Source organism: Primulina eburnea, chromosome 10, assembly GCF_022965805.1.
Source record: "Primulina eburnea isolate SZY01 chromosome 10, ASM2296580v1, whole genome shotgun sequence".
Lineage (NCBI taxonomy): Eukaryota > Viridiplantae > Streptophyta > Magnoliopsida > Lamiales > Gesneriaceae > Primulina > Primulina eburnea.
Genome location: NC_133110.1, coordinates 29,112,670 through 29,125,684, shown reverse-complemented (window position 1 = coordinate 29,125,684; position 13,015 = coordinate 29,112,670). Strand labels below are relative to the sequence as shown.

Genomic DNA, 13,015 nt, shown 5'->3' with positions numbered 1-13,015 from the left:
CACAATAGAAGCAAGAAACCCATCGCAACCTCTACACAGCAATCTCTCAGCCTCAAGACAAGAAATAAAAGGAAGGACCAGCGAAGTACCTGAGCTGGCGATAACTCCTCCCTGGCCATCATCTGCAAAAGTCACCTTCTTAGCAACACAATCGATAACTGCACGGTAAGTCGAAAGCCAATCCATGCCAAGAATAACATCGAAGGCAACCATAGGGATAATAATCAAATCAGCGAAGACAACTCGCTCCTCAATACGAATAGGGCACGCAAAGACAATCGATGTCGGGCACAAGACATTTCCCGAAGGCAAAACAACACTAAGCTGGAGGGGAAGAACAGAAGGAACTATACCCAAAGATCTCAAAAACAATTCAGACATAAAAGAATGAGTATCACCAGTATCAATCAAAGTAGTAGCTACTCTGCCTGAAATCAAAATAGTACTAGAGATCAATGAAGAATCGTGATTAATACCTTCCTTGGTCATCGAAAAGATACGACCCTGCACCTTCCCTTGGCTAGCTCCTTGAGGACAATTCCTGGCAGCGTGGCCTGCCGTGCCACAACGATAACAAGTATGAGTGCCAAATCTGCACTCTCCACGGTGATGCTTGCCACACTTTGGACACAGTGGCTTCTCGGGATCAAATGGAACAACTGGAACTGGCGGAGGTCTAGGACTCGACTCCATCTTGCCCTTGTCCTTGAAATGATCCCTGCCCCTCTGAATAGAACCCTGGCCTCTCTGAGCAACAGCTTGATGCCTCTCCTGCCTCTCCCTGGCGATATCCTTCTCATCCTGCTCGGCCAACAAAGCTTTGGACACGATCTCCTTGAAAGTAACAGCCTTGGACATGTTGATATCACGGCGAATCTCAGCTCTAAGGCCTTGAATGAAATGAGCGCCTTTGTCCTTGTCGTTCGAAGCAATATACGGAGCAAATAGGCAACCCTCCTCAAACTTCAGGATATACTGACCAACATCCAAGCTCCCCTGTCGAAGCTCCAAGAACTCCGTAACCTTCCTCGCTCGAAGTGCATCACGGAAATACTTGTCATAGAACAGGTCAGTGAACTCTGACCACTTCAGTGTCGCAACAGTCACACCAACCTTCGTCGCATTCCACCAAATGCGGGCAGCCTTAACCAAAATGAACACTGCACAGCTGATCCTGTCTTTGTCCTCATACTGGAGATGATCGAAGATAGCTTCAAGCGCCTTGACCCACTCGACAGCAACTAAAGGATCGGTGCTACCTGCGAATTCCGGTGGATCCATTCTCTTGAAAGCAGAAAAGACGGCATCAGTGCCAACAGCCTGAGCAACCTGACCTCTCACTTGGCCTCGACCCTGTCCTGCTCCTTGCAATCGGAGCAACTGCTGAATCTGATCGCTATGCACCTTAGCCTGCTCCTTAAGCAACTTGCCGAACTCGTCGACAACTCTCGAGGAAGAACTATCCTCACCCTCTGCCGCCTTACGCTTAGGAGGCATACTCTACAAATGCTCACAAGACACCAATCAATATATATAACAATGGATAGATGCAAGAAAACATACCCGTTGTGGGGACCCGGACGCAAATCAAGTTCTTAATCATGTTTGGGACTAATTAATCAATTATAAAACAGGGTCTAAATTTTTTTTTTAAAATACACAGCGGAAAAGTAATGTAATTTACTCAAATTACATATTAAACATGAACATACATCTCAGTATAAAAGTACAAGTCATGTACAACATACATTTATTCAACTAGGGTTTAACAACTAATATCAAGTGTCTAACCCTATCTCTACCAAGTCCGGAATCACCACGCTAAACTCGTCATCTCTCATCCTCTTCTGACCCTGATCCAGCCCCACCTATTGTCATGCACACATACAAAACAAGACAACAGCCGGATAACTCCGGTGAGATATAAATATCCCAGTATAAACAATGTAAACATGCAATCATATAAAAGCATATACGAAAGCATATATAAGACATATTCTTAACCTGTATCAAATCAGAATACATAAATCAATATCAAACATTCAATAATCATGAATGGCATAAACAATGTAAATCAACAGGTCATATCAGACTCAACTCAACCGACGCGTCGTCATCAGACTCGACTCCACTGACGCGTCGTCTCAAACTCGACTCAACTCTATCCTAGGGATCCCGATGTCTGGATATAGGTATTATATCGAATCTCAGTCGATAGGAATGAATCAATCCCTAAACGGCATCGATATAATTCATATATCAGTGTCTGGGCGAATCAGCCGCAGAATTGACGACTCAGTCAATAACCCGACGAATCAGCCGGTATTTAGGCGAATCAGCCAATAACCAGACGAATCAGCCTGTAATTAAGCGAATCAGCTTAAGTTTAGACGAATCAGTCTATAACCCGACGAATCAGCCGGTGACTAGGCGAATCAGCCTATGACTCAACGACTCAGTAATCCATACATACAGTCAGTATCTAAGCAAATCAGTCAATGACTAGCGAATCAGCAGTCATTACATGCAGTAGCTATAAATCAATAAGCTACAAATATCAATCTTATCACACAGTAGCTATAAATCAATAAACTACAATCATAAGTCTGATTAATTGCAAATATCAATGCAATAAGTAAAAGTATGTGATTTAGGGAAACTCGAGTCAAACCTCACTCGAGTTGTGCAATCCCAACTCAACATTAATTTATACCTTTCTTTCTGATATTCTGGCTCTGTCGAAGTCTCGAACTCAAAACCTGTCACTATCGATCTGACAAGAACAATAACGAGGAGTATAATATCAATACACCACTTGAATCAAATCTGTCCTGCTCAATACTCAATCTAATTCAATATCGATGGCATAACGGTATAATATCAATATACCCAACAATACCATATCAATCAGATATTAATTCTAATATCTCATACTCAATAACAACTCAATTCTGATATCACTTGATTCCAAAAATCATAACAATTCCATAATCAGTCTGTTTCTTAATCTGACTTCGATTCTATGATGTCTAATACGTCAAGAACAACATATATGAGTTCCATTCAATTCTGACAATATCATAATTCCAAAGCATGTCAAAACGTAGTAAAACTTACGTCCAGTTGTAGCCTACGTTGCTAGGAACTCGATACTGAAGTCGGATTCAAAATCAGACGGACGGATTTCTCGAAAAAGGCGTAAGGATTTCTCGTGCCAAAGCTTCGACCCTTTCTCCTCCATTTATGTTCTGAAAACCGACTTGCATGTCTATATATATATCTAGACAACTCGCGCATGCATTCCGGCACATGGCTCATTTTCCGCAAGACACGCAACACCGCGGGTGCGGTCGCATTAGCACCGCGGGTGCGGTCTTGCACCGCGGGTGCGGTCTCGTAAGCACCGCGGGTGCGGTCACCCTGCTGTATCGATTCTTTCAAATTCCCGTAGCACCACCGCGGGTGCAGTCCTCCCCTTACCGCGGGTGCGGTATAGCATTCTCATATCTTTCATAATTTTATTTCTGAATACATTTCTCGGTGTCCCGATTAATCCCGTCATAATCACATGAAATGATAAATCAATCATCGTTAATTGCAGTGATTAATTCTTGGGCATTACATTTCTCCCCCTCTTAGATCTGAGTTCGTCCTCGAACTCCCCACAAGCAATCCAAATCTATTAGAAGAAATGAATAACAGAGTTTAACATCCAAACTCGTTTTACTAACATCATTCTGAGGTATTTTTCTTTGATCAAGCTCTGATTCTGGCCTGGAATCAGTAGTCAAGAATTATAATATCATAATCCTTCTTCAACTCGTTCTAGCCGAATCAATCCCGCATTACTGGCTATACAACATCAGTATATTCCAATCTGCAATCTATCACAAAAAAATACCATCTGTAGTTGTTATCCTATCTGTTTATCCCAATCTAGAACATAATCAATCTTCATCTTCAATTACCAATCGTTATTATCCAACGTTGGTTTCTTAAATCTGTCCATTCTGAACTATCTTTATAGCTACTGTCATACAATCAATCATGTCATGACAATAATCTATATCAACTAGTACTAACATCCAGTACCAAAGCTCTACAATTATCTGTCAATATCTGATAATATACTCTGACTATCTGTCAATCTGTAATAATCTGCACAAGAGAGCTTATGATATAATCTATCACAAGTACAACTCCGTCAAAATCACAATCTGATATCATCTAATTCTTGCATTCTCGTCAATCTGACTATTTCTTTGACATTGATCTATGTCATCTAGTTCTGTTTGTACGTAATCTGGTACAAACTGATAGATATAGATTGAATAATCTGTCAATCATAATCATATCATATCATAATCTAAAGAAAATGGCGGTAATTTCATTACGAAAGCTATAGAAATGTACTCCCATTTCTGTTCAGAACTATACAAAATCTGTAATAATCTTCTGATTTCTATCTTTCTATCTTTTCTGTTAGCAATTTAGACATATCAGTACAATTTCTGCCAACATTTCAATACATTTCTGTTATAACTGATCTCATCTGTCTATATCACCACTATCTGTTCGAATACAATACAGTCACAATCCTCAGACTGAACACTAAATCCACGACTGTAAGTTTCTGACAATATCTGTCATTTCTGATTCGAACTATTTGATATACACAAATCAGTTAATTACATAAATTAAAGAGGAAATACCTACCTGGTATTCGGCTCTGACTATCACTATCAAGCTTTATTGTACAATTCTGACACATCTGACATCACAGAATAATCAATCTCATACAACATACACAATCACATATCTGTTACTCTGATCGACACTCTGTTCTGATTATCGATATTGAGTTCTAAACATTCTAATCAGCTTTTTGAACTGCTAACGTTTCAAAATCAGCTCTGGTTCAGACGGTACAATATAATCTTCATTGTCTACAATCAGTCTCAACCACGTGTTCAGAATAACATCAATACTCAATCAGATTCAAAATATGCTAAATTCATAAACCGCAACTGTCTGACACTGATGTCAACCTCAGCTGACTAATCACGGTTTAACTCTGCTAGAATCAACAGATACATCATTTTCAGATATAAAAATCCCTGAACACAATCTGTCTCAATCAAGATTCACCATTTTAACCGTTTCTAATATCAATTCAAGGTTAAAATCAATCTCTCTGAAATCAGATCTGAAGTCTTATCTGGGGAAAACATTAACAACTTTCGTATCATTGGTAAATCAGCCAATGATAGATTCAACTTCAGTAAATCAACTGAATACATAAGGAGTCACTTTGCTCCTTTCTGTAATAATCGAGTCATAGCTAGTACGAATATCAAAGGAATTCTCAATCTAGAATTCTTATCGTACTATATTCGTCCCTTGGTCATCTCAGGTCTGATTCTTACCATCTTCTGGATTCAATCTAAGGTAGCTTCGTACTTGATCAGCATATCAATATCAGTAATGCAGTTCTAAAATCATAGAACACCAGTACAATACCATCTACCACACAATTTAACTCGATCTCATTCTCATCCGACTGTAGTATACAAGATCTAACAGAAATCACTGGTACAAGATCTTTTCTCAAGGAAAGAAACACTACTACAGTAAATAGGGACTCAACAGATAATGCATGCATCAATGCAAATCTCTCAGAAATACAAATATGTGAAGCACCGACATCACTCAATACATATGCAGGAAAATCAAACAACTCAGTTACCTGCAACATCATCATTTGGTGCTTCCTGAGCCTGCTCCTCGGTCAAAGCAAATACTCTGGCCTGCTGTCTAGGAGGCTGGCCCACTGTCTGGCTTCCTCCTGGCCTCTGCTGTGACTGAGATGGTGCTGGCTGAAATGAAGGAACAGCAGCTGATCGTCTACTCCACTGTGCCGCTGATCCAGATGGTTCGGCTCCCTGGGATCTTTGGGAACCCCTCTGTGGACATACTCTGGCAAAATGTCCCTGTTGCTTGCAGAAGTGGCAGCTACCAAGTACTCCTTGGCATTGTTCAGTGGAATGTCTCCCTCCACAATTTCCGCAGTACATTCCAGTATAACTCTGCTGAGAACCACTAGAGCTAGAAGAACTGCCGCCAGACTTCTTAAATTGCTTTCCTCTAGCTTTCAGAAAATCTCTCGTTCCACCACTGCTACTACCACTCTCGAATCGGGGAAGTGGTTGCTGTGGTCTCGACACTGGAGGAACAAATTCAGCTCCTCTCTGTCTTATCAGGCCTGCTTCAGCGCCCTTTGCTCTATTCATGGCATAAGCAAAGTTATTGGGTCGCCCTGTGTTCACCAATGTAAAAATATCGGGATTCAAGCCATTGATGAACTGATCGGCAACGGCTTCGTCATTTCCAGCCACATGTGGAGCAAACTTCAACAAGGTCGAGAACTTGGTCACATATTCTTCAATGTTCAGCTGACCCTGTCTCAAATTGGCAAACTCCGCCCCCTTGTCTTTTATGTACGATATTGGGAAAAATCTCTGATAAAACTCAGTTTTAAATACATCCCAAGTAATAATCGTACCTCGTTGCTCCAAGGCCCTCTTCATTGTAACCCACCAGCTTTGTGCAACATCCAGCAACTGGTGCCCAATCAATTTAATCCGGCGCTCATCACTGTACTCCAGTGAATCAAACAGCAACTCAATGCTACCTAACCAACTCTCACACTCGACTGATGTCTCAGTACCTTTCAGAGTGGGTGGTTTGAATGACTGAAACCTCTTCAGCAAGGTTTCCATTGGAGTTGGTGTTACATCCATTGGAGGATTCGATGTACTACCCTGTTCTGGGATTCTTCTGGGAGGCATATCTGAAACTCAAAAGGATTAGTAGCCCAATCCAACACATCTGTTTCAATTCAATCTCTCCTCCAATCATCTTACTGCTGATCGAGAATCAATTCAGATTCGTGCCAATAATACATATTACAAAATCAAATCAGATAAGTCAAGTAACATGTATTATATAACGCAGCAAGTCATGCTAGCAATCACAAGCAAGGAAAGAAAACTCAATCTACCCCGCTCACTAGCCTTTTCTATCTCAATCTCAAGAATCTACAGTTCTAGTACCTACAGCTCTGATACCACCTGTTGTGGGGACCCGGACGCTAATCATGATCTTAATCATGAGGGATAAAAGCCTATGGTCGAGGATCATCTAATTGCATGCAATGCTCTGACTATGATTAATCAATCCAATAAAACATTTGAACTCTGAATATCATTTAAAGCCGTCGTTTCGCAATCTCTATCTTTTCTCTTGTATTCCCTTTTAACAATAGTGAGATATACAATACCTCCAATAGATAATCAATGAAATCAATACATAACAATGGATCAATGGAAGGGAATAACACTTTGAAACCTTTAAAACACAATACATATAATATCATGTGAGCACAAAGGATGAAATTCCACTTACAAACCAATCGAACACCTCCAAACTAAATCTTGGTACACCACCTACAACAATAATCCATAAACAACACCAATATCAACTCTATATCCACAAATACAAGTCAAATAATCCATTAAACCAACAATAACAACACCCTATAACAACTCATCTCCAAAAACCATGATAGAATCGCACCAAAAACTTACCTAAGCTTCCTTATACCACGGAGAACGTCGATCTCAAGTCGGAAATCCAAACAAACCCAAGAATCAAAGGTAGGAAGTGAATGAAATGGTAGAAAACCCTAAGAAAATGAGAGGAAATCGGAAATAAAGAGGAAAGATGAGGATAAGGTATGGCCAACAACTCCAAAAAGCAACTTAAAAACTCGCCCATACCTCCACCGCGGGTGCGCTACCACAAGCACCGCGGGTGCGCTATGCCTTCGGCCAACCAAAATAATTCCCATGCACGATGACCGCGGGTGCGGTGCTACATTTACCGCGGGTGCGGTCTCACCGCGGGTGCAGTGCTTACACTGCCGCGGGTGCGGTGTCCTCACGGTAAAACCATCAAAATCCAACATAAATGACCGCGGGTGCGGTCCTTGCAAGGGTGCGGGTGCGGTACCACTTCGGCCAAGAACAAACCAAGGCAACTAAAAATCGAACCGAAACACTGAAACGAACAATCAACAACATCTAACACCTCATTAACAATAATAACCAATAATACTATGGCCCAAAACACAACTCTAAACATCTAATCACAAAACCCAAATAAACAAGTAAAGCTTAAACCGTACCGTACACCGGGCTCGGCTATTACACCTCTATTTTCGAACAAAAGTCCTTTCCCAGGTGTCCCTTTGAGATATTTCAAGATCTTGAATACAACTTCGAAATGAGTATGTCCAGATGAATGCAAGAAGTGACTCACAACACTTACTGCAAAAGCTATGTCGGGTCTGGTATGTGCTTAACCTTCCAACTAATCTTTGATAACGTTCTCGGTCCACCACTTCATTAGGTGCTGCAGCTTTCAAGTTAACATTAGGTTCTGTTGGAGTATATGTTGCCTTACAACCAGTCATTCCTGTTTCTTTGAGTAAGTCAATAACATACTTACGTTGGCTAATGAAAATCCCTTCTTCGATCTGGAGAATCCCATCCCAAGAAAATATTTCAGCTTTTGAAGGTCCTTTATATCGAATTCAACTTCAAGTTGTTTATCTCAAGGTAATCGTCTCCAGTCATGATAATGTCATCAATGCAGACAATTAGGATGGTTACTTTACCTTTGGTGGAATGTTTGAAAAATAAAGTGTGATCAGCTTGGCTTTGTAGAAAACCATATCTCCTCACTGTATTCCCAAATTGCTCGAACCAAGCTCTAGGAGACTGCTTTAGTCCATTCAGGGCTTTCTTCAACTTGCGCACTTTTTTTTTTCAAACCTTTCTTCAAAACCCGGAGGTAAGTCCATATATACTTCTTGTTGTAAATCTCCATTTAGGAATACGTTTTTCACATCAAACTGATGCAATTGGCCAGTTGGAGATAACTGCTAGAGACACAAGTATTTTGATAGAGTTAATCTTAGCGAGATGGGCAAAAGTCTCTTGGTAATTTATACCATGAGTTTGAGTAAATACTTTAGCTATAAGTCTCGCCTTGTAGCTCGCAACACTTCTATCAGATTTAAGCTTTACCATAAACACCCATTTGCACCAACTATCTTTTTATCTTTCGGTAGATCTGTCATGTCGCCTAAGAGCATTCATTTCTTCCATCATTGTTAATTTCCAGTTTGATCACCTAATGCTTCATAGACAGTTCTTGGAGCAGGCATGTTAGCAATCTTAGACGCAAAAGCTTTATGAGTGTTTGACAATTTTTCATAAGTAGAAACTTGGCAAGGATGGTTAGTGCATGCTCGAGTTCTTTTCCTAAGTGCAATAGGAATATCAAGATCAGTGGGAGATATATCAAATGATGGAGTGGAAGGAATATTACCCTGACTTGTAGAACCATCACTACGCAAGTTGGATTGATCATTTGCTTGAGAAATAAATGGTTAATGTCTGGCAAAGACGTGGTACTACTTCTGGTTTCCGTACTTCCAAAAGTTTTTTCCACAAAGTGTTTATCGAATTCAACTAAGGGATCATAAGCCTTTCGTATAATTTCAAGAACGGGTAATGTGTCCCAAAAATTATCTTTCTCAACCACTATTTTCTCTCCCGGAAGATAATTTGTTGGAAAAAACGACTCATCCTCCACAGATCGGACATTCATGCTCTGAATTTTTTTTTTTTTTGTGAAATGGTTAAAACACTTATTTAGAAACATAGCTGAGAAAAACACATTTTTCAGATTTTGGATCTAAGTTTGAAATGGAAAACATTAGGTATATGCACTTAGCAAACACAACCAAAAAATTTTAATGTGTCTTTTCCCTGCAATGGATGAAAAACTGCCATCAGCTATTATAATCTTTTCAACTCCAGATCATGGAATATAGGAGTCAAATAAGTGAGAATTGCTTGTTGTATGGTCTGAAGCCCCCGAATCTATGACCCCAGGGCTGACATTTTGAAAGACAGAAAGTGCCAACGGATTACTACCTATTTGTGCAATCGAACCGATAGGAACATTAGGTGCTGAATAAGATTGTACCAATTTTAGAAGTTGATTATAATTGCTCTTTGCTGAATGAGGGTGCCTCGGCCTCATTTGCTGTAGGAATACTCGATTTCTTCAGCCTTCCATTTGTGGCTTTCCATGCAGCATCCAGAAAGTTTCTTGTGTAGGGTTAGGCTTTCCACAATATTCACAATTGCGGCCAGTTTTGTCTCCTACATGATGGTTCTGGAAGGATTTACGGCTAGCATGAGCTTCAGGAATTGCCAGGGCTGATCGTTCGGCAGATTCCATTTTACAAGCAGTTGTTTTTCCTAGCATAACATGTCTACGGTTTTCTTCTTGCCGCACCTCCGCAAAAACTTCTCCAATGGATGGAACAGGGTTTCTCCCAACAATTCGGTCACGGACTTCATCATATTCAATGTTTAATCCTGCAAGAAACTTAAAGACGCGACCAACATCGACAATTTTTTTATAGTATATCCAGTCATCGGGTGATTACAACTCTTGATATTCTCTTGAGGGAATTGAAATATGTAGTCACAAAATTCTCACCAAGCGAATTTACCCAAGTCGTAGAGTTAATTCATACACTTGAGATTGATTCGTTAAATCTGAGTACATCTACGAAACATTATACGATAACTCCTTGTATGTTGAATAGCAAAGATAATTTATATCCAGTCATCGGGTGATTTCAACTCTTGATCATTGAATAATTCTAGATCTTGCCAAATTCTCTTTAGGGAATTGAAATATGTAGTCACGAAATTCTCACCAAGCAAATTTACCCAAGTCGTAGAGTTAATTCATACACTTGAGATTGATTCGTTAAATCTGAGTACATCTACGAAACATTATACGATAACTCCTTGGATGTTGAATAGCAAAGATAATTTGCACTTATCTCTTCGACCATGGAGTTGACCAACCAAGTCAGCACCATTTAGTTTTCAGCTTCCCAAGTGGCATAGGCTGGGTTTCTTTCATCGGGCTTGGTGTTTCACCCATAATGTAGCCAACCTTGCCTCTCCCCCTGATGCAAATTCTCACTACTTGAGACCATCGAAGGAAATTGTTACCATTGATTCGGATTGTAGTGATCTGAATGGGATGATTTTCAGATGGGTTTAAGTTGAGTCTCGGGTGGAGGAGGCGGGAACTCTCAGCCTTTGACATTTTTCAGAAGCTAATTTAAGCCCTAGGATCTTGGATTTGACTCTGATACCAAATTGACAGAAAAACGATCAAGTATTGAGAAATAAATCTTGTATATCATAGGCATAGTGGTTGTACATTAATATATAGACTTTATTTTTAAACAAAACCGGAAACAAATCTTCCTATTAAGGAAACTAACAAATGAACTCCTAAAATCTATCTAGTACAATAAAAAAAAATTGCACAAATATACAATATTCTAATAAATCTTCCAACAAAAACAAATTAGTGGATAAACCTAATCTTGTTTAATACAAAATACAAGATAATATCCTTATCTAATTGACATATTCAAGACTATATAATTTGGCGGATTCTTCTTTATGCTTGAGTTATCAGTATTTGTGTTTTGGTTTTTTTTGTGTATATCTTACAACTTATTTGCAGTATCTGGTACCTAAATTTGTCATTGGATGGATAATGTGATGATACGTGTGTCTGTTAGTTGTCTCTGGTGGGGAGCATGTTGATGTGATTATTGGAGCTGCAGTTGCTGATGGAAAGACGACTCCAAAGGTGCAGTCATTAAACAAAATACTTCTAAAGTATCAGCACACTGAGGATTTCCGTGCAATAATCTTCGTGGAACGTGTTGTGGCAGCTTTGGTTCTTCCTAAGGTCAATTGAGTACAGCATAACTATTATGGCTTGAAGTTGTTTCTTGCTAGCTAGTGTCTTCTTACATGAATTAAAGTTTCTGGTATATATGTCCAGGTGTTTATGGAACTTCCATCTCTAAGTTTTGTCAAATCAGCAAGTTTGACAGGGCGCAACAATAGTCTAGAAATGCGAACTTCTCAAATGCAAGATACAATTGCCAGATTCCGAGATGGTCGTGTATGTTAAGCTGTCTTTGCTTGAAGGTCCCTTAATACTGCCAACAACTTATTTGGTATTGACCTGTTTGGCAGGTGACTGTCTTAGTTGCCACTAGTGTTACTGAGGAGGGACTTGATATTCGGCAATGTAATGTTGTCATTCGCTTTGATCTTGCCAAAACTGTATTGGCTTACATTCAGTCCAGAGGTCGAGCTAGAAAACCTGGATCAGATTATATTTTGATGGTTGAAAGGTGCCTCTGTGGCATGATTTTACCTTCCCCGTTAATTCATGGAGTGACGACTTATATAGCTTAATTTGAAATTGATGATTCATTTGCAGAGAGAATTTATCCCATGTAGCCTTTTTAAAAAATGCTAAGAACAGTGAAGATACCTTGAGGAAAGAAGCCATCGAGAGGACTGATATTAGTTTTCTCAAGGATACCAGCAGCATAAATTCAGGAGAGGCTGTAGATAGTACGATGTACCAGGTGAAATCAACAGGTGTTGTAGTTAGCTTAAATTCAGCTGTTGGACTCATCCACTTTTACTCCTCTCAACTGCCTAGTGACAGGTCACTCTCTTTCTGTAGACATATACAAACACATACATGTGAGGCAAATCCACCCCCCGCCCCACCACTTTTCATGCATGTGCATCTTATCATGTTGCAATCACTCGACTTCTTTTATACGTTCAGGTATTCAATTCTTCATCCAGAGTTTACAATAAAGCTTCATGAGATGCCAAGAGGCCCGATGGAATATTCATGTGAACTTCGACTCCCATGTAATGCACCCTTTGAAAAACTGGAAGGTCCTCCATGCAAGTTGATGCGTCTTGCACATCAGGCATGATTATGTTAAAAATCTTCATGCTACTTGTTTGAG

General features: G+C 39.8%; 1 protein-coding gene across 1 annotated transcript in view; it reads left to right on the top strand.

Moving 5' to 3' along the window:
• LOC140802839 (endoribonuclease Dicer homolog 1-like) overlaps nucleotides 1–12,982 on the top strand; it is a 45,115-nt gene extending 32,133 nt beyond the window's left edge. Inside the window, exons 4-8 of the mRNA XM_073158457.1 lie at nucleotides 11,750–11,922; nucleotides 12,019–12,141; nucleotides 12,216–12,376; nucleotides 12,466–12,699; nucleotides 12,826–12,982. Of these exons, the coding sequence (XP_073014558.1) occupies nucleotides 11,750–11,922; nucleotides 12,019–12,141; nucleotides 12,216–12,376; nucleotides 12,466–12,699; nucleotides 12,826–12,982 (848 nt within the window). The remainder of the gene's footprint in view (nucleotides 1–11,749; nucleotides 11,923–12,018; nucleotides 12,142–12,215; nucleotides 12,377–12,465; nucleotides 12,700–12,825) is intronic.
• Nucleotides 12,983–13,015: the final 33 nt, after the last annotated feature.